Source organism: Arachis hypogaea, chromosome 14 (assembly GCF_003086295.3).
Source record: "Arachis hypogaea cultivar Tifrunner chromosome 14, arahy.Tifrunner.gnm2.J5K5, whole genome shotgun sequence".
In the NCBI taxonomy this organism is placed as follows: Eukaryota; Viridiplantae; Streptophyta; class Magnoliopsida; order Fabales; family Fabaceae; genus Arachis; species Arachis hypogaea.
Window position 1 is genome coordinate 81,660,938 of NC_092049.1, and position 22,312 is coordinate 81,683,249.

The following is a 22,312-nucleotide window of genomic DNA, read 5'->3' on the forward strand; positions in this document are numbered from 1 at the left end:
TCTAATTAAATCAATTATAAATCACCTAATCAATCAACTACATCCTTTCAAATATCTATATAAAGAGTCTAACATCTTGTCCCGATCCATCAACGAACTTATATAGTGACAGTACAGGATCATTCTTCCCAAATCACACACACTAAGAAAAATATCGTCAAATATGGGTGTTTTCCTTATTTCATTTCCTAAAGTCCCACTATTATTATTATTTATGTCATTCATCAATTTATGCATGTTTGAGCTTGCACTAGCGGGCACCACCAGGCACTACCATTTTGATGTACTTTCTTAAAAGACCATACTACCCTTTTATAGTTTAATTTACATTTCGTTCTTCTTTTTATGTTATGTGCTTTCTCTCCATGTAATTTTTGATGTCAACGTTGCAGATAACGTACAAAAATGTGACACGACTATGCCATACAAAGAGCATAGTGACAGTGAATGGTCAATTTCCAGGACCTCGCATTGTAGCTAGGGAGGGAGACCGTCTTCTGATCAAAGTTATTAACAATGTGCAGAACAACATTTCCATCCATTGGTAAGAAACACTATATTTTCAATATAATATGCATTTCAGGTATATTAGTCGCTAATCTGAACTATGTACATATTTTATAATTAAGATTAAGATTAATGACTAAAAATACTGAAACACTTTCACTACTCACATACCTGAAATGCTTATATATTTTTATAGTTGTTGCAAGGAAGAGTACTAATTAAAATTGAAGTTGGAATTGTTTGAAATAGGCATGGCATTCGACAGCTTCAAACAGGTTGGGCTGATGGACCAGCATATGTAACTCAATGTCCAATCCAAACAGGTCAAAGTTATGTTTACAATTACACCATTACTGGGCAGAGAGGAACTCTGTTTTGGCATGCTCACATATCATGGTTAAGATCAACTCTCTATGGTCCTCTCATTATTCTTCCAAAGAAAGGTGCTCAGTATCCTTTCGCAAAACCCCATAAGGAAGTCCCCATAATATTTGGTAATCACATTACAAAAGGCTGCTTAATTTCGGATTAATTATATTCTTTTCAAGTTAATACTCAATTTGACCAAAAAATTTATAATAGTAATTCACGTTAATTCTTAAGCTTATTTTCGTAAATGGTATGTTGATTTTGCACGTTAACTTGTTAAGATTTAGACTTATTGTCTAGATTTTATATGACTAAGACATACTAGACCTCCTAGAAGATTGATTGGATCCCCAACATCCTCATGAAAACGATAATAACAAATTTTATTTGAAAATTTTGCGATTCTGAAAGCAACAATCAAAGTTATGAAGTTCTAATAAATTTTGATCACATGAAATTTGGGTGACGGATCTAAATCACAATAAGTTAATTTATTAAATTAACATATCATTAATAGAGATTAGCTTAAGAGTTAGTATGAGTTATAATTATAAATTTTAGAGTCTAATTTGAGTCCATTAAAATTTTAAAGATTAAAATTAATTCGATTTCAAATTTCAGGCACTAAATTGAATATTAATTCTATTTTTTTCATAATCTGCATAAGGTAAGAATTATTAAATTCATTGACATATTTTTTTTTTTAGGAGAATGGTGGAATGCGGATCCTGAGGCAGTGATAAGTCAAGCTTTGCAAAGCGGCGGAGGACCAAATGTGTCTGATGCCTACACAATGAATGGACTTCCAGGGCCGTTATATAACTGCTCTGCCAAAGGTATATAAGTGAGGAGTCTATGTAGCATTGCCAAAACAATTTGGAGAAACAACTATTTCCAATAAGAGCCGCACTATTTTAGGCACAAAATTTGATAGGGAGAAACAAAAATCCTGTAAAAAGAAAAATTAATTATATTTTTATATATTTATACATATTATTTTATATATTTTTTAATAAATTAATTAACTACTAAATAATTAAATATTTTACAGTAGAATAATCAAATATATTATACAGTAATATTAGAGAGATAATATTAATTTTTTTTATATAACAGTTCAAAATTTTTATTTTATATTTATTAATTACTTTTAAAATAAATACATAATATTATATATAATTTTAGATGTTATATATATATAATTATAGATATTAAATTAAATAAGATAACCTTGTATTGTTGTCAACATACATTACTATGTAGATTGATTTTTTGCGTAAGCAAAACTTGGTCATTCTTTACAGATACATTCAAATTGAAGGTGAAGGCGAGGAAGATTTACCTTTTGCGATTGATCAATGCTGCGCTCAACGATCAACTCTTCTTCAGCATTGCAAATCACACTCTCACAGTCGTTGAAGTAGATGCTGTTTATGTAAAGCCATTTGCAACAAACACAATACTAATTGCCCCAGGTCAAACCACTAATGTTCTTCTGAAGACTAAGTCACATTACCCCAATGCCACTTTCTTAATGATGGCTAGACCATACGCAACCGGCTTAGGAACCTTTGACAATTCAACCGTCGCCGGCGTATTGGAATACAAAAGCCCACCCAATACTCATCATTCAAATTCAATTGTTTCATTGAAGAACCTTCCGCTCCTAAAACCTGTCCTGCCAGCGCTTAACGACACTTCTTTTGCAACAAAATTTACCAACAAACTCCGCAGTCTTGCAAGCGCTGAGTTCCCAGCTAACGTCCCCAAGAAAGTGGATAGACACTTTTTCTTCACAGTTGGGCTCGGTACAAATCCGTGTGAGAAGAACCAAACATGTCAAGGGCCTAATGGGACGAAGTTCTCTGCATCGGTGAACAATATGTCTTTTGCACTTCCCGATACCGCGCTTCTCCAATCTTATTTCTTTAGACAATCCAATGGTGTTTACACCACAGACTTCCCAACAAGTCCCTTGAATCCGTTCAACTACACCGGCACGCCGCCGAACAACACGATGGTGAGCAGTGGAACAAAGATGGTGGTTATTCCGTACAACACGAGCGTGGAGGTAGTCATGCAGGACACCAGCATCCTTGGTGCGGAAAATCACCCTCTCCATTTGCATGGCTTTAACTTCTTTGTTGTTGGCCAAGGTTTTGGTAACTTTGATCCGAAAAATGATCCTGCAAACTTCAATCTTCTTGATCCTGTTGAAAGGAACACAGTTGGTGTTCCATCTGGTGGATGGGTTGCTATACGATTCCTTGCGGATAATCCAGGTTAGTGACAACAATGCTACGTAAAACAATTACTTCTTTTAAGAAGTTCAGAGTTTGATAAAATGTTTAACACACTTTATTAATTTTTTTTATTATTTTTAGTTATAAGACGAATTCGTTTAATTTAGTAATTCAACCATATTCTTTTAATTTATTTTTTAAATATTATTTTGCTAAGGACAAAAACAATAAATTTTTCTGCCCCTAGTATTTTCTTCTTTCTTTTTTTTTTTAATAAAATTCTTATATCATATTGTTTATTATTTTGTCTTAAAAAATTTAAAATATTAAGTACAAGTACGTAAAATATTTTCTTGTAGCTAGTATAATTATAATAGTTTGTTTTAAATCCTTGACTTTTATCAATTTACTACTTTCTTAGGTTGATTATTAGTTTGAAAAAACATAGTTTCCTACAAAATCCCATAAAAAAAAATTCAAACAATTTGTTTGATTATTATATTGTGTGTGTACCAGGGGTATGGTTCATGCATTGTCACCTGGAAGTGCATACGAGCTGGGGTTTAAGAATGGCGTGGGTTGTCTTGGATGGAAAGCTCACAAATCAGAAACTGCTTCCACCACCCTTCGATCTTCCAAAGTGCTAAATTCATGCTGACTTTTTTTTTTCGTTAATTGTTTATTTCAACATTCTGGCCCTTGTAATTGAGCCTTGAGCGTTTGTTCTTCCCTTTTTAATTTTTGGTTCATTTCTCTTTTTATGTATAGTAGTTGAGATTTGACTGCGGAAGTTTTTTTTATTGCTGAAGAGAAATGTATTTATGCATGTCACAACGTTTTGAAGCATGAAGTAGTGCCAAAGAGCTACCTGTAACTCGGGTGGTATTTGTCTCCCCTCTCTCTAGAAATCTCGAATTCAAACCTCAATTGATATAGCCACCAATTCTAATAAAATTGTTTTGACCATTAGTTTATTGGTTTAGAAACTCAATAAATTCAATTATGATCTAAATTAAATATCAGAATTATAATAAAATAATATATAAAATTATAAATAAATATATAAAAATATAGATATATATTCTATTATAAATTTTAAAATTAAATAAATTAATACTACAACATCAACAATAATATTATAGTTTCATTTAAGTAGTAAGTATAACACAAATTAAAACCCTAAACTTAAAACTTAAATTCTAAAATCTATATATTAAATTCTAATCTATAAATTTAAATCTTAACTCCTAAAATTTTAAACCTTAAACTAAAAATTTTAAACTCATAACAATAATTTTAGAAAGTTTAGTGAGTCAAGAAGATTTCAGAAACGAGTTCATATTAAATTTGAATGGGAGATTAGTTGTCTACAAAATTTGAAAAGTCAAAATATATAAAAGTTAATATAATTGGCTTTTTAGATATAAAGACGGACGAATTATTACTCATATAACATTTCTCTTAAAAAAAATCAAAGGATGAGTGTTTTTGTGTGATTTTTGTAAAACATGAAAAGTCAGCTAAAATACTTGCAACAACGACAACAACAATGTTTAGCTGTTATTGAAATATATCAATTAAGATTATGTTAAAATAATAGAACACTACAAGAAAACACATCTTTTGCCACGCTTTTAAAGCGTGGCGAAAAGCTGAAAAAAGCGTGGCGATAGCTTTTCGCCACACTTTTTGAGCTACCGCCACGCTTTTGAAAGGGTGACCTATCAAAGGGTGGCGGTTGCTCTATCGCCACGCTTTTTGCAGCCTATTGCCACGCATTTTGTTTGCCACGCTTTTTTACAAACTGCCACTTGAAAAAGCGTGGATGTAGGTGGGAAATATGGCCACGCTTTTAAAGCGTGGCGATAGGTGGAGATACGGCCACGCTTTTAAAGCGTGGCGATAGGTGGAAATACGGCCACGCTCCATAGCAAAATATACAGCCACGCTTTAAGCCTTGTTAAATGAAAAAAAAATTTCTTTTCGTTACTTGATCTTCATTGCTACACAATATAAATTTTCAATCCTTTTTTATTACCAAACCTACAAATATAGTATGCAATTTTTATTACAAGACAAATCAAACAATAATTAGTGAGATATATAATTTACTATAATTGTTTTATACATTAAAAAACTATTACTCAAATACAAAATAAATCTCGAGTTCAGATTCCAAAACTAAAAACTGAAGAAAAATACAGAAATAATACAAGTTAAAAATGCTCATAATATATCAAATTACACTAATAGAGATGATCATCAATCTAAATACTTAGTAAAAGATCAAAATCAACCTAAAACTGCTCCACTTTGTGCATTAAGGGTTCAAGTTATCCATTCCAATACTAACCTGCAGCAAAATATCAAAAACAAATTGAACCAACAAAAACGATATATATAAAAATATTATAGGAAATAATCTAATTTATGCATGTATTAACAATTCCAAATTAAACCAGGTTCACATTCTACTGTAAAAATTCATCAGCATTGTTATGCTAATAGGAATAAAAATTCCAAACACCTTGCACATCTATTTATCTTTATTATTACAAAAAGTAGTAGGCACCTAATGAGCAGCTTCTACCTAGCATCCATTTACAAATAGTGGCAGTGGTATTCCAAACTCATAGTAAGTGAAAATTAGTGAAGAAAATGGATTGAACTACATTTTGAATCCATAAAGTTCACCATTTCGCCGATTTGCATTTGGCAGATATTGCACTCCCTTGGAAGTAAAGCTTGGAGGTTCTCAACTTCTTCATAGGTTGATCTCTTATAGTCTACTGTCTGTTAATCATTTAGCAAAAAAATTAGATCCTTAGAGAGAGATAATAAATTCTCACTATTTTATTTTATTTTATTTAGAAAAAAAAGACCTATAAGCGAGGATTATCAAATACTGTTAGATTGAACCACAGATAGCCAGAAATTGAATTGAATGCTCACTGATTGGTAAATGCAAATCTAAAAGTACAATAACACGAAACTAAACTATGCTCAAAATACCAAACTAAATTATTGAACAACTATAAAGCAGATGCATTATTAGCTCTTTTTTCAAGCGACCAAATTATTTATTTGCAAAACCAATAAAGCAATAAGGTTGATGCAGAATGCTTAAGGTATACCGGTGAGGGAAAAAATCTGCATCCTGTTGAAGAATCTAAGAAAGCAGTGAGATCAACCATGTCTTCAAGTTTGAACTTTATGCCAGTCTCCTCTTCAACCTGTCAGAGGCACAACTAAGTCATGAAGAGAATTGGAGAGAGAGAGAGAGAGAGAGAGAGAGAGAGAGAGAGAGAGAGAGAGAGAAGCCTCACGAACTTCAGTGCCAACGAAATCACCCTTGTCATCATCCAACATTCCAGCAGGCAATTCCAAAATAATTCTTCCAGTAGGAACCCTTGCCTGAAAAATAAAAAATAATAAGCATAATATGGAACTGATGAGCGGATATTTTATACGCTTTTTGGGGGTAATTTTATATAGATTTTAGTATGTTTTAGTTGGGTTTTAGTTTATTTTCATTAGTTTCTAGGCAAAATTCATATTTCTGGATTTTACTATGAGTTTGTATGTTTTTCTGTAATTTCAGGTATTTTCTGGCTGAAATTGAGGGAGCTGAGCAAAAATCTGATTCAGGCTGAAAAAGGACTGCTCATGCTGTTGGATTCTGACCTCCCTGCACTCAAAATAGATTTTCTGGAGCTACAGGACTCCAAATGGTGTGCTTCCAATTGCGTTGGAAATTAGACATCCAGGGCTTACCAGAAATATATAATAGTCTATATTTTGCCAAAGGATAGATGATGTAAACTGGTGTTCAACGCCAGTTCTCTGCCCAATTCTGGCGTCCAGCGCCAGAAACAAGTTGCAAGTTGGAGTTCAACGCCAGAAAAGGATCCAAAGCTGGCGTTGAACACCCAAAACAGCCCCAGGCACGTGAAAGCTTTAGTCTCATCTCCAGCACACACCAAGTGGGCCCCAGAAGTGGATTTCTGCACTATCTGTTATAGTTTACTCATTTTCTGTAAACCTAGGTTACTAGTTTAGTATTTAAACAACTTTTAGAGATTTATTTTGTATCTCATGACATTTTAGATCTGAACTTTGTACTCTTTGACGGCATGAGTCTCTAAACTCCATTGTTGGGGGTGAGGAGCTCTGCTGTGTCTCGATGAATTAATGCAAGTATTTATGTTTTTCATTCAAACATGCGTGTTCCTATCTAAGATATCCATTCGCGCCTAACTATGGAGAATGTGATGATCAGTGACACTCATCACCTTCCTCAATCCATGAACGTGTTTCTGACAATCACCTCCGTTCTACATCAGATTGAATGAATATCTCTTAGATTCCTTAATCAGAATCTCCGTGGTATAAGCTAGATAGATGGCGGCATTCATGAGAATCCGGAAAGTCTAAACCTTGTCTGTGGTATTCCGAGTAGGATTCTGGGATTGGATGACTGTGACGAACTTCAAACTCGCGAGTGCTGGGCGTAGTGACAGATGCAAAAGGATAGTAAATCCTATTCCGGTACAACTGAGAACCTGCAGATGATTAGTCGTGCGGTGACAACGCACCTGGATCCTTTTCACTAGAAGGATGGATGGTAGCCATTGACAACGGTGATCCACCTACACACAGCTTGCCATAGAAGGACGTGCGTGCGTGAATCAGAAGACAGAGGAAAGCAGAGATTCAGAAGACAAAGCATCTCCAAAACTCCAACATATTCTCCATTACTGCATAACAAGTAACCTTTAACCCATACTCTCTTGTTTATTCGCAATTCAACTGATAAATAAAATTGACTTCCTGACTAAGAATTGCAAGATAACCATAGATTGCTTCAAACCAACAATCTCCGTGGGATTCGACCCTTACTCACATAAGGTATTACTTGGACGACCCAGTGCACTTGCTGGTTAGTGGTACGAGTTGTGAAAAGTGTGATTCACAATTCGTGCACCAAGTTTTTGGCGCCGTTGCCAGGAATTGTTTGAGTTTGGACAACTGACGGCTTATTTTGTTGCTTAGATTAGGAAAAAATTTTCTTTTTGGTTTAGAGTCTTTTATTATTTATACATTGTTAAAACACTTTAAATTTATAGCTCAATTAGTTAGAGCGTGGTGCTTATGTTCTTGGTAATTGGCTACCCTATTTTTAAAAATCTTTTTCAAAAATAATTTTTCTTTGAATAAATCTTGTGCCAAACTCTAAGTTTGGTGTTTTCTTGTTGACTTTTCTTTGTTTTTCGAAAATTTTAGTTTGGTTTTCTAAAAATTTTAAGTTTGGTGTTCTTTCTTCATGTTCTTGTGTTCTTGTGAGTCTTCAAAGTGTTCTTGAGTTTTCCTTGTGTCTTGATCTTAAAATTTTAAGTTTGGTGTTCCTTGGTATTTTCCCTCCAAAATTTTCGAAAACAAGGAGCATTAGATCAAAAAATTTTAAATCTTGTGCTATTTTATTGTTTTTCTCTTTCCTCACTAAATTCCAAAATATCTTTTCTCTCTAATTTTAAAACAAATTTTCAAAAATTATTTTTAAAAAAAAATTCAGATTTTTTTTTCAAAATTTAAAATCTTTTCCAAATCATATCTTTTTCAAAACTTCCTTACCACTTTCTCTCCCCTCATTTTTTCGAAAATATTCACCTATTTTTATTTATTTTATTTTAATTTATTTTATTTTCGAAATAAATAAATAAATAAATAAATAAATAAATAAATAAATAAATAAATAAAAATAAAATTTTTTTTATTTTACATCATCTCCCTTTCTCCATCATGGATCTAAGTGGAAATGAACAGTCCAGGAGGACTCTGGGGTCATATGCTAACCCCTCTACTGCTTCATATGGGAGTAGTATCTGCATACCCTCCATTGGAGTCAGTAGCTTCGAGTTGAATCCTCAGCTCATTATCATGGTGCAGCAAAGTTGCCAGTATTCCGGTCTTCCACAGGAAGAACCTACAGAGTTTCTGGCACAATTTTTACAAATTGCTGACACAGTACATGATAAAGAAATAGATCAGGATGTCTACAGACTACTACTATTTCCATTTGCTGTAAAAGATCAAGCTAAGAGGTGGTTAAATAACCAACCTAAGGCCAGCATAAGGACATGGAAACAGCTGACAGAAAAATTTCTGAATCAATACTTTCCCCCAAAACGGATGACACAGCTAAGGCTGGACATCCAAGGCTTTAAACAAGGAGATAAGGAATCTCTTTATGATGCCTGGGAGAGATACAGAGAGATGCTACGAAAATGCCCCTCTGAAATATTTTCAGAGTGGGTTCAGTTAGACATCTTCTATTATGGGCTTGCAGAAGGAGCTCAGATGTCTCTAGATTACTCAGCTGGTGGATCTATCCACATGAGAAAGACAATTGAAGAGGCTCAAGAGCTCATTGATACAGTTGCCAGGAATCAGCATCTGTACCTAAGCAGTGACCCTTCCATGAAAGAAGAGGTTAAAACAGTAACTGCTGAACTCAGCCCTGTAGAACAAGCTGCTGAATTCAATCAGCAATTGGATTTTCTAACAAAGCAGTTAGCCGAATTCAAGGATAAACTACAAGAGACAAGGATGGCTAATATAAATATGGAAGAACAATTGAAGCAAACAAAGCAGCAGCTGTCAAGACAAATAACAGAAGAATGGCAAGTAGTTCAATTAAGAAGTGGGAAAACATTAAATACCCCACCTCAAGGCAGCAAAGAGCTAAGGAATGAGCAAACCACCCAAAATTCACCTGAGGACAGTAAGAGCCCAGGGAAAAGTAATTCTAGCGTTAAAACGCCAGAAATCTGGTGGAAGGCTGGCGCTGAACGCCCAGACCATGCCCAAGACTGGCGTTCAACGCCAGTAACAAGCAAGGACTGGCGTTCAACTCCAGAAACAAGCAAGGATCTGGCATTGAACTCCCAAAAAGGGCAAGATCTGGCGTTGAACGCCCAAAATGGGCACAGTTCTGGCATTCAGACGCCAGGAATAGACAAGGAGTTGGCGTCTCACGTCACTCCAGCTTCTAACTCTGGCACTCAATTGCCAGTGAGGGATCAGACACACACAAGTGCTGATGACAACCCCTCTAAAAAGGCTTCTTCAACCACTTCTGTAGGTAATAAACCTACAGCAACTAAGGTTGAGGAATATAAAGCCAAGATACCTTATCCTCAAAAACTCCGGAAAGAGGAGCAGGATAAGCAATTTGCTCGCTTTGCAGATTATCTCAGGACTCTTGAAATAAAGATTCCATTTGTAGAGGCACTTGAGCAAATACCTTCTTATGCCAAGTTCATGAAAGAGATCTTGAGTCATAAAAAGGATTGGAGAGAAACAGAAAGAGTTCCCCTCACTGAAGAATGCAATGCAGTCATTCTAAAAAGCTTTCCTGAAAAGCTTAAAGACCCTGGGAGTTTTCTGATACCATGCATATTAGAAGGTAACTGCACCAAGACAGCTTTGTGCGATCTTGGGGCAAGCATCAACCTAATACCTGCATCCACTATCAGAAAGCTTGGCTTAACTGAAGAAGTTAAATCAACCCGGATATGTCTCCAACTTGCTGATGGCTCCATTAAATACCCATCAGGCGTGATTGAAGACATGATTGTCAGAGTTGGGCCATTCGCCTTTCCCACTGACTTTGTAGTGCTGGAAATGGAGGAGCACAAGAGTGCTACTCTCATTCTAGGAAGACCCTTCCTAGCAACTGGACGAACCCTTATTGATGTCCAACTAGGGGAAATAACCCTGAGAGTCAATGATGATGAGTTTAAGTTGAATGCTGTCAAAGCCATGCAGCATCCAGACACATCAAAAGACTGCATGAAAGTTGATCTTATTGACTCTTTGGTAGAAGAGATCAACATGGCTGAGAGTCTCGAATCAGAGTTGGAAAACATCTTTAAAGATGTTCAGCCTGATTTGGAGGATTCAGAGGAGATTAAAGAGCCTCTGAAATTTCCTCTGGAAGAGGAAAAACCTCATAAACCCGAGCTCAAACCATTACCACCATCCTGAAATATGTATTTCTGGGAGAAGGTGACACTTTTTCAGTGATCATAAGCTCTGCTTTAAATCCACAGGAAGAGGAAGCACTTATTCAAGTGCTAAGGACACACAAGACAGCTCTTGGGTGGTCCATAGGTGACCTTAAGGGCATAAGCCCAGCTAGATGCATGCACAAAATCTTATTGGAGGATAATGCTAAACCTGTGGTTCAACCACAGAGGCGGCTAAATCCAGCCATGAAGGAAGTGGTGCAGAAAGAGGTCACCAAATTACTGGAGGCTGGGATTATTTATCCTATTTCTGACAGCCCCTGGGTGAGTCCTGTCCAAGTTGTCCCCAAAAAGGGAGGCATGACAGTGGTTCATAATGAAAAAAATGAACTGGTTCCTACAAGAACAGTTACAGGGTGGCGCATGTGTATTGACTAAAGAAGGCTCAATACAGTCACCAGAAAGGATCATTTTCCTTTACCATTCATAGACCAGATGCTAGAAAGATTAGCAGGTCATGATTATTACTGCTTTTTGGACGGCTACTCAGGCTATAACCAGATTGCAGTAGATCCTCAAGATCAAGAGAAAACAACATTCACATGTCCATCTGGAGTGTTTGCTTATAGAAGGATGCCATTTGGGCTGTGTAATTCGCCTGCAACCTTCCAGAGATGCATGCTCTCTATTTTCTCTGATATGGTGGAAAAATTTCTGGAAGTCTTCATGGATGACTTCTCAGTATATGGAGACTCATTCAGCTCCTGTCTTGATCACCTGAAACTTGTTCTGAAAAGATGCCAAGAGACCAACCTAGTTTTAAACTGGGAAAAATGTCACTTCATGGTGACTGAAGGGATTGTCCTTGGGCATAAAATTTCAAACAAGGGAATAGAGGTGGATCAAGCAAAGATAGAGGTGATTGAAAAATTACCACCACCTGCCAATGTTAAGGCAATCAGAAGCTTTTTGGGACATGCAGGATTCTATAGGAGGTTTATAAAGGATTTTTCAAAAATCGCAAAACCTCTAAGCAATCTGCTAGCTGCTGACACGCCATTTGTGTTTGACACAGAGTGTCTACAGGAGTTTGAAACGCTGAAAGCTAAGCTAGTCACAGCACCAGTTATTTCTGCACCAGACTGGACATTACCATTTGAGTTAATGTGTGATGCCAGTGATCACGCCATTGGTGCAGTATTGGGACAGAGGCATGACAAGCTTCTGCACGTCATTTATTATGCTAGTCGCGTTTTAAATGATGCCCAGAAAAATTACACAACCACAGAAAAAAGAATTACTTGCAGTGGTTTATGCCGTTGACAAGTTCAGATCATACCTAGTAGGATCAAAAGTGATTGTGTATACTGACCATGCTGCTCTTAAATATCTACTCACAAAGCAGGATTCAAAACCCAGGCTCATTAGATGGGTGTTGCTTCTGCAAGAGTTTGATATAGAAATAAGAGACAGAAAAGGGACAGAGAACCAAGTGGCTGATCATCTGTCCCGGATAGAGCCAGTAGAAGGGACGTCCCTCCCCTCTCTTGAGATCTCTGAGACTTTTCCGGATGAGCATTTATTTGCCATTCAGGAAACACCATGGTTTGCCGATATTGCAAACTATAAAGCTGCAAGGTTCATACCCAAGGAGTACAACAGGCAACAAAAGAAAAAATTAATCACTGATGCAAAGTACTACTTGCGGGATGAACCCTATCTCTTTAAGAGATGTGCAGACGGAATAATCCGTAGGTGTGTCCCTAGAGAAGAAGCACAGAGGATCCTATGGCATTGCCATGGATCTCAATATGGAGGCCATTTCGGAGGTGAGCAAACAGCCACCAAGGTCCTCCAATGTGGCTTCTATTGGCCCACACTCTATAAAGATTCCCGAGAGTTTGTACGTAACTGTGACAGTTGCCAAAGAGCTGGTAATCTGCCTCATGGTTACGCCATGCCTCAACAAGGAATCTTGGAGATTGAGTTGTTTGACGTATGGGGAATTGACTTCATGGGACCTTTCCCACCATCATTCTCAAACACTTATATTCTGGTGGCAGTTGACTATGTATCAAAATGGGTTGAGGCCATTGCCACACCCACCAATGATACTAAAACAGTGCTGAAGTTCCTCCAGAAATATATTTTTAGCAGGTTTGGGGTCCCTAGAGTACTAATCAGTGATGGGGTACTCACTTCTGCAACAAACAGCTTTACTCTGCCATGGTCCGGTATGGGATTCGCCACAAGGTGGCGACTCCATATCATCCACAGAGTAATGGACAAGCTGAAGTCTCTAACAGAGAGCTAAAAAGAATCCTAGAGCGGACTGTAAATACCCGTAGAAAGGATTGGGCAAGAAGCTTGGATGATGCTCTGTGGGCATACAGAACAGCATTCAAGACTCCTATAGGGACCTCTCCATACCATCTGGTCTATGGTAAGGCATGTCACCTGCCCGTGGAACTGGAACATAAAGCCTACTGGGCAACCAGATTCCTGAACTTTGATGCCAAATTAGCAGGAGAAAAGAGATTGCTCCAGCTAAATGAGCTAGAGGAATTCAGATTCACTGCTTTCGAAAATGCCAAGCTTTATAAAGAAAAATAAAAAAAGTGGCATGACAGAAAGCTGTCATCTAGAATCTTTGAACCAGGACAAAAGGTTCTGTTGTTCAACTCCAGGCTCAGGCTATTCTCCGGGAAACTGAAGTCCCGGTGGAGGGGACCATATGTGATTACAAGTGTATCACCATATGGTTATGTGGAGCTTCAAGATATTGATTCTGATAAGAAGTTCATTGTCAATGGATAGAGAATCAAGCACTATCTTGAAAGCAATATTGAGCACGAGTGCTCAAGGCTGAAGCTAGACTAAAGCTCAGCAAGGTCCAGCTAAAGACAATAAAGAAGCGCTTGCTGGGAGGCAACCCAGCCATGGGGCATCAATCCTCTAAGCATTTTGCCCTATTTTTATTTTTATTTGTTTATATAAAGTTCACTGATCCTAAGGTAAAGAATCAATTTCATAAGTTCACAGGGTTACAGAAGGAATCTGCACACAAAATAGAGAAAAAGAGCTCATTGGCAAGAAAACGCCAGTAAGAGCCTATTTTGGGCGTTCAGCGCCCAAAAGGGGCAGCCAGTGGGCATTGAATGCCAGTAAGGATAGCAATCTGGCGTTCAACGCCAGAAAAGGGCAACAACTGGGCGTTGAACGCCCAGGAGAGCAGCATTTGGGCGTTGAACGCCCAAAACAGGCAGTGTTTGGGCGTTCAAACGCCAGGATGATGGGGAGGAGGTAAATTCATTCTTTCTTCATATTTTTCATTTTAATTCTGATTTTCATGTTTCAATTCATGATTTCTTACATAAACATGTTAAGAACCCTGATTTCTAAAATTCCTAATTTTCAAAAATCCTACTTTAAAAATATCAAATGTATCTTAATCCATAAGCACAAACCTTCTTTTGCAAATTCAATCCAACTCTTTTTCAAATTTTCAAAACAAATCTATTTTTTTCAACTAATATCTTTTTCAAATCTTCACATTATCTTTTTCAAAATCTAAATTTATCTTTTTCAAAAATTTTTCATATCTTTTCAATTTTAAACTATATCCTCTCTTATCATATCTTCTATCTTATCTTTTCTAAAGCAATCTTTTTATCATATCTTTTCAAAATTTTCGAACCCACCCCCTCTCCCTTTATATATGGGTTTGGCCTCCACCCTCCTCCATCAACAATTGCACCTAGCTCTCCTTCTATCCCTCTCCTTTCTTTTCTTTTGCTTGAGGACAAGCAAACCTCTAAGTTTGGTGTGTTTACCCGTGATCACTAAGAGCATGGCTCCTAAGGAAAAACAACCCACTTCAAGAGGCAAGAAAGAGAGCGTTCCAAAACCACTTTGGAATCAAGGGAAGTTCTTATCTAAAGAACATGCAGACCATTATTACAAAATAATGGGTCTAAGATCAGTGATCCCGGAAGTTAGATTCGATCTGAAAGAAGACAAATATCCGGAGGTCCAGGAGCAAATTCGAATCAAGAACTGGGAGGTCCTAGCTAATCCTGAGACGAAAGTGGGAAGGAATATGGTCCAGGAGTTCTATGCTAATATGTGGCAGACTGACAAGCAAAAATTATCTGGAACTGCTTTCTATGAATATCGGACCATGGTCAGAGGAAAGATTGTTCATACCATCCCTGACAAGATCAGAGAGATCTTAAAGCTACCTCAGCTGAAAGATGATCCAGACTCTTTCAACAGGAGAATGATGAGAACAGACAAGGGCCTGGATAAGATTCTAGAGGATATATGTATCCCTGGAGCAAGGTGGACCACTAGCACGAAGGGTGTCCCAAATCAACTCAAAAGGGAAGATCTCAAACCAGTCGCCCGAGGATGGCTGGACTTCATTGGGCATTCTCTGCTGCCCACTAGCAACCGTTCTGAAGTCACTGTTAAAAGAGCAGTGATGATTCATTGCATCATGATGGGAAAAGAAGTGGAAGTTCATCAACTGATTTCAACTGAATTTTACAAAATTGCTAATAAAAATTCTAAAGAGGCCAGGTTGGCTTACCCAAGCTTGATTTCTCTGCTCTGCAAGGACGCTGGAGTAAGGATGGGAATAACTGAGTATATCTCAATTGAGAAACCAATCACCAAAGCATCAATGAAAAAACAACAAGCACAGGATGACCCCATCAAGAAGAAAACACAGGAATTTCTCCCAGAAATCCCTCAATCTGAATATTAGGAGTATCTTGAAACATCAGTTACCAAGATGCAAGAAGCTATGGAACAAATAATAAAGGAACAGAAGGAACAAAGTCAAATTCTTACCTATTTGTTTAAAGAACAAGAGGAGCAAGGGCGTGACTTAAGGGAATTGAAGCGCCAGAAGTTATCTCTTGAAGGACCAAGCACCTCACAGATCAGAGGAACATCCACTTCCCAGAACAAAGGTTGTTAAATTCCAATTTCTGCTTTAACTCTGTGATAGTGTCATTATAGAAGTTCACCTTAGGAGTCATATAGTAGTAATTAGTATCTATTTTGATTTTATCTCCAATTAAGCCATAGTTTATTTTTCTCATCATCAGCAAACATGAATAAAATAGTAGATCTTTTGAATAAGAAGCAATAAAATTTTGAGTTCTTAATAAGAGAAATTCTAATTAGTTACATGTGGTGGCAATACTTTCTGTCTTCTGAATGAATGCTTGAACAGTGCATATGTCTTTTGAATTTGTTGTTTAAGACTGTTAAATATGTTGGCTCTTGAAAGAATGATGAACATGAGACATGTTATTGATAATCTGAAAAATCATAAAAATGATTCTTGAAGCAAGAAAAAGCAGCAAAGAACAAAGCTTGCAGAAAAAAAAAAAAGAAAAAAAGCAAGCAGAAAAAGCTAAAAGCTCTTAAAACCAAAAGGCAAGGGCAAATAAAAAGGATCTCAAGGCTTTGAGCATCAGTGGATAGGAGGGCCTAAAGGAATAAAATCCTGGTCTAAGCGGCTAAACCAAGCTGTCCCTAACCATGTGCTTGTGGCGTATAGGTGTCAAGTGAAAACTTTAGAATGAGCAGTTAAAGTCAAGGTCCAAAGCAAAAAAAGAGTGTGCTTAAGAACCCTGGACACCTCTAGTTGGGGACTTTAGCAAAGCGGAGTCACAATCTGAAAAGGTTCACCCAATTATGTGTCTGTGGCATTTATGTATCCGGTGGTAATACTGAAAAACAAAGTGCTTAGGGCCACGGCCAAGACTCATAAAATAGCTGTGTTCAAGAATCATCATACTGAAATAGGAGAATCAATAACACTATCTGATTTCTAAGTTCCTATAGATGCCAATCACTCTGAGCTTCAATGGATAAAGTGAGATGCCAAAACTGTTCGGAAGCAAAAAGCTACTAGTCCCGCTCATCTAATTAGAATCTGAGCTTCACTCAAAAACTCTGAGATATTATTGCTTCTCAACCTATTAGTCTTCTATTTTATTTGTCTAGTTGCCTGAGGACAAGCAACAGTTTAAGTTTGGTGTTGTGATGAGCGGATATTTTATACGCTTTTTGGGGTTAATTTCATATAGATTTTAGTATGTTTTAGTTGGGTTTTAGTTTATTTTCATTAGTTTCTAGGAAAAATTCATATTTCTGGACTTTACTATGAGTTTGTGTGTTTTTCTGTAATTTCAAGTATTTTCTGGCTGAAATTGAGGGAGCTGAGCAAAAATCTGATTCAGGCTGAAAAAGGACTGCTGATGTTGTTGGATTCTGACCTCCCTGCACTCAAAATGGATTTTCTGGAGCTACAGGACTCAAAATGGCGTTCTTCCAATTGCGTTGAAAAGTAGACATCCAGGGCTTTCCAGAAATATATAATAGTCCATACTTTTCCTAAGGATAGATGACGTAAACTGGCGTTCAACACCAGTTCTCTGCCCAATTCTGGCGTCCAGCGCCAGAAACAAGTTGCAAGTTGGAGTTCAACGCCAGAAAAGGATCCAAAGCTGGCGTTGAACGCCCAAAACAGCCCCAGGCACGTGAAAGCTTTAGTCTCAGTCCCAGCACACACCAAGTGGGCCCCAGAAGTGGATTTCTGTAAACCTAGGTTACTAGTTTAGTATTTAAACAACTTTTAGAGATTTATTTTGTATCTCATGACATTTTAGATATGAACTTTGTACTCTTTGACGGCATGAGTCTCTAAACTCCATTGTTGGGGGTGAGGAGCTCTGCTGTGTCTCGATGAATTAATGCAAGTATTTCTGTTTTCCATTCAAACATGCGTGTTCCTATCTAAGATATCCATTTGCGCCTAACTATGGAGAAGGTGATGATCAGTGACACTCATCACCTTCCTCAATCCATGAACGTGTGTCTGACAATCACCTCCGTTCTACATCAGATTGAATAAATATCTCTTAGATTCCTTAATCAGAATCTCCGTGGTATAAGCTAGATAGATGGCGGCATTCATGAGAATCCGGAAAGTCTAAACCTTGTCTGTGGTATTCCGAGTAGGATTCTGGGATTGGATGACTGTGACGAACTTCAAACTCGCGAGTGTTGGGCGTAGTGACAGACGCAAAAGGATAGTAAATCCTATTCCGGTACAACTGAGAACCTGCAGATGATTAGCCGTGCGGTGACAGCGCACCTGGACCCTTTTCACTGGAAGGATGGATGGTAGCCATTGACAACGGTGATCCACCTACACACAGCTTGCCATAGAAGGACGTGCGTGCATGAATCAGAAGACAGAGGAAAGCAGAGATTCAGAAGACAAAGCATCTCCAAAACTCCAACATATTCTCCATTACTGCATAACAAGTAACCTTTAACCCATACTCTCTTGTTTATTCGCAATTCAACTGATAAATAAAATTGACTTCCTGACTAAGAATTGCAAGATAACCATAGATTGCTTCAAACCAACAATCTCCGTGGGATTCGACCCTTACTCACATAAGGTATTACTTGGACGACCCAGTGCACTTGCTGGTTAGTGGTACGAGTTGTGAAAACTGTGATTCACAATTCGTGCACCAGGAACTCTAGTTAAAATATTTGAAAAAAAACATAGTTCTCTCTGCAAGGATCCAACATCTAAGAACCTGTTTAGTAAGGACAGCATAAGTTTCACCATCTGATTCCAGAAGTATCAACATAGTCACAGCAGGTCCTCTTGCAAATACAATACCTGGAACCTAATCACGGTTTACTTTATTTTATATATAAAGAAAGAAATCAGCATCAAGTGCAAGTGCACAGAAATTACAAGCAAAAGAGGAATGATGGATGCCTGAGAACATAAGGTAAGAAGCAAAAGATCCTGATAGTTGTGCATTTTAGATACCACATAGCTCAGAATGTGGTATGCCTATGAATCAAATACTATTAATACATTGCTTGCCATGATGAGGAATCCAATTTTTGGATATTGAAGCACAAGAAGCTATTTTTGAATAATATATATAGATCATAACAGGTAAAATGTCTACTAGTTCATAGCCCCTTGCTAAAATTAACACAAGAAAATGGAAACATAGACTGGCTTATAAATGTCAGCTTTAAATTTGAGAAACCCAATGCGCTTTCCAAACATGTCTACACCCTGTTTACACCAAAAAGAGTCAAACTAGTTTCGTTGATTTTGATTTGAGAACATGAATAAGACTAGAAGACTAACAGGTTAGTCAGTTACTTAAGTTACCACTTAACAAGGCCTAATTATTAGAAATCATATCCACTTTTTAAACACTGATGATGCAATTACCTGAATTAGAACTTGTCTCAGAGCCAAGGTGCCATCAGCTAGAATCCCAATCTCACTTTGCAAGTTATGCAACCATTGCTTGAATAAAGAGGAATCAATAGCATTCCTGCAATGGAAAACAACAAAAACCAAACCAAACCACCACAACTGAGACATGTTTTTTATATATCATGATAACAAGAAGAAACTGTGTTCCTATCAATTCTCTTTTGCCATTACATCTCATGGGGACTTGTCAAAACCTAGCATCTAATTGAACAAAACCTCCAATATCTAATTTTAGTAGCTGTCAAAACCTGCAGGGTGTGAAAGAGGAAGAAAAGAATGCCTAAATCCATCTTTTAATATAATTATTTAGCACATTCCCTTCCTGAACAAACACACTGAACTTTTAACACATCTCACCCTGAAATCAAAACAAGAACAAAATGTTAAAGAGTGTCATTATAATGTGTAACCTGAGTTTCTTCATTATTATTCACTTAAGAGAAATTTGACCTTGTTATATACTATGCCCAAGAGAGCAAGGCTAGCAGCTTTATCTACATCAGCATCATCAAAGATTAGAAGAGGTGACTTTCCTACTAATTCAAGTGAAACTTGTTTCAAGTTGCTGCTAGCTGCAGCATGCATTATTTCACGGCCTACCTCCATCGAACCGGTGAAGCTGACTTGCACACACATAAAGCACAAAAATCAAAATATTAGCCGAGGTTAACTATACAAATCAAACAATACTATAGCCAAGTTACATTGCGGTCAATTACACACTTAACTCGATACAATCAATACAAAGAATAAGAACTTAATTTGTAGTCTTAAACATTGCGGTCAATTACACACTTAAAGCTTAAACTTTTTGAAACAGAATTCAAAGAATAAGAACTTAATTTGTAGTCTCTTTGCATAACCTTCAAATAAAACAAAGCCAAAAAAACTTACTCAGCAATAAAGTTGGATTATCCAAACAGAGGGTAGTTAATGAAAAGCAAAATCAACATTACCTGGAGCAGATCAAACTGAACTCTCCCTTCTACAACAACTTTACTTTCAGGAGTCCTGAATAAGTGGGTTATCTCTGCTTTGGGCCCATATCTCGTGTATGGATCAACATCTAGTGGAGGAAGACGGGGTGCCTTGATAGTAGGTGCTTCTGGAAGATCTAATTCAAGATGGCCAAGTGGCCGTAAGAAAGAGTTCTCCTGAAACAATACACATTTTTTTCTCAGATTGCCAATAGAATTGAGAAAGGGGAAATTAAGCTGAGCAAACACTTTAAGATACCATGACAGCATCACCAACAGTCAGCTCAATGTCATATCTGCCAGAGAGATAGTAAAATTTCTCCACCAAGCCAAGAAAATCCTAGAAAGCCAAAATTACAAACATCAGTAGAACATTAAACATGATGTACCTTGAAAAAATCCAAAATATGACACTGCAAAACTTTTGAGAAGCAACAACAACAAAGAAACACAGTTGTGAACTTGTGATTCTTTTCTTCACATCAGTGGTAAGTCATGCTACCTTGAAATTAAATTATTAAGAAAATAAATCCAAAAGAAGAAAGAGAAACATTGTATTTCATGTTCATTCCTCTAGATTGAAAATATTGAAGGCCTACAATTTCTTCACCATCTGCAAACAAATTGAAAAAACCCGAAAACACTAAGTACACAAATTTACTACGGCCAACCATGAAACATACCAAGTATATTGATGATTACGAAACAGAATATACCAACCAAGTGAATGAACCAGGATGGAGCAACTGCTAAAAGTTGTTGCAGAATAAACTTTAGAAGAAGTTGGTGCTGAGTGTTTTGATGAACTAACTTCCAGAACTAGCATCCTCCCTGCGAGCATACTTCACCGCCTTCTTATTCGAATTAGCAGCAGATGCCTTCGCCTTCTCGATGCACTCATCATACTCTCCACAACGAAATGCCTTCACCTGCTTCGACTTCTCAAGGGTATACCAGTTCCTAAATCAGAGAAAAAAAATCACAACTTGAACAATAAACAAACTCAAGGATGACAAGCAACATTTCTTGAAAAGCCAACGAAAATTACATCATTCCTACATCTAGTTCAGGTTTCAGTCACATACTTCCCTGGCCTGCTAGCAAAATTCCAAATTTTCAATCGAAAAAACATCAAACAAGGGTAGAGGAATACAACAGAGTAGTACCAAAAGGAAGATGATTTAGTGAAGAAAACAAATAGAAAAGAAAAGAGGAATACAGAACTTAAAAAAAGAATCACGGGTACAAACATGTAACCATAGGTGCAAACACACAAAACAACAACAAAATATTCTATAAACAAGGTTATCATATTAAAGAACCCCTAAAAAATTGGCTCATGAATGCATTTATAAGCAGATGGAATTCAAAATTTCCAGAGGCTTGAACTCATAAACAAACCGTCCTTTATTTCATCGTTATTTTTCAATTCCCGTTCCCCACCAAAACCTCCCCCAAATTGTGCACAACACTAAAAAAACCCCTAAAATTTGCAAATGCACTGCCGACGCGGATTGAAACATGAAAGAAAGAGGAGAAGAACATGAAACAACGCAACGAAGCAACTATTCCTTCAACAAGGGTAAGACCGACATCGACACCGAGCAAGAGACGCAGAAAACAGTTGTCGCCTCTGAGCTCCGACACCGAGCAAGAGACGCGGAAAGCGATTGGCGCTGACGCTGACGGTAAGGATGCTGGTAACGACGACGAGGAGACGAGGCGGAGGCTAACGGTGCAGCGAGGGTGGTGCTGGAGACGGCGAGGATGTGAGCTCGAATAGGGTAGCAAGGGTGAAAGAGTGACCAAGGGATGTGATGAGCTCGATGAGGGTAGCTCGATAAGGGT

General features: G+C 37.3%; 2 protein-coding genes across 4 annotated transcripts; one reads left to right on the forward strand and one right to left on the reverse strand.

Annotated features, from left to right (window-relative positions):
- The first annotated feature begins 235 nt into the window (after positions 1-235).
- LOC112742658 (laccase-17-like) lies at positions 236-4,057 on the forward strand. Its single transcript, XM_025791897.3, has 6 exons — positions 236-283; positions 393-544; positions 757-1,001; positions 1,584-1,712; positions 2,181-3,158; positions 3,636-4,057. The coding sequence occupies exons 1-6, from the start codon at positions 236-238 to the stop codon at positions 3,764-3,766; spliced, it is 1,683 nt and encodes a 560-aa protein (XP_025647682.2). The 3' UTR covers positions 3,767-4,057.
- A 2,202-nt stretch (positions 4,058-6,259) lies between these two features.
- On the reverse strand, positions 6,260-19,794 carry LOC112740421 (nudix hydrolase 14, chloroplastic-like). 3 transcript variants are annotated; one of them, XM_025789138.3, is made up of 4 exons: positions 19,440-19,625; positions 19,215-19,277; positions 18,778-18,870; positions 6,260-6,533 (listed from the first exon to the last, which is right to left on the reverse strand). In XM_025789138.3, the coding sequence occupies exons 1-4, from the start codon at positions 19,593-19,595 to the stop codon at positions 6,348-6,350; spliced, it is 498 nt and encodes a 165-aa protein (XP_025644923.1). In that variant the 5' UTR covers positions 19,596-19,625; the 3' UTR covers positions 6,260-6,347. The 3 variants fall into 3 exon arrangements, 1 of the variants encoding a protein (XP_025644923.1); XR_011871817.1 differs by lacking the exons at positions 6,260-6,533; positions 19,215-19,277 and adding an exon at positions 19,736-19,794 and having other exon boundaries at positions 18,780-18,870; positions 19,440-19,545; XR_011871816.1 differs by lacking the exons at positions 6,260-6,533; positions 18,778-18,870 and adding an exon at positions 19,736-19,794 and having other exon boundaries at positions 19,171-19,277; positions 19,440-19,545.
- Positions 19,795-22,312: the final 2,518 nt, after the last annotated feature.

Bases quoted from the DNA above. Each gene is read 5' to 3' on its own strand.
- LOC112742658 (XM_025791897.3), top strand. From the start codon at position 236: ATGTTTGAGCTTGCACTAGCGGGCACCACCAGGCACTACCATTTTGAT. The intron at 284-392 runs GTACTTTCTTAA...TCAACGTTGCAG, and splicing joins CCAGGCACTACCATTTTGAT to ATAACGTACAAAAATGTGAC. The intron at 545-756 runs GTAAGAAACACT...TGTTTGAAATAG, and splicing joins AACAACATTTCCATCCATTG to GCATGGCATTCGACAGCTTC.
- LOC112740421 (XM_025789138.3), bottom strand. From the start codon at position 19,595: ATGTCTCAGTTGTGGTGGTTTGGTTTGGTTTTTGTTGTTTTCCATTGC. The intron at 19,278-19,439 runs GTAATTGCATCA...TGGTGTAAACAG, and splicing joins TGAGACAAGTTCTAATTCAG to GGTGTAGACATGTTTGGAAA. The intron at 18,871-19,214 runs GTCTATGTTTCC...AACCGTGATTAG, and splicing joins AAGCTGACATTTATAAGCCA to GTTCCAGGTATTGTATTTGC.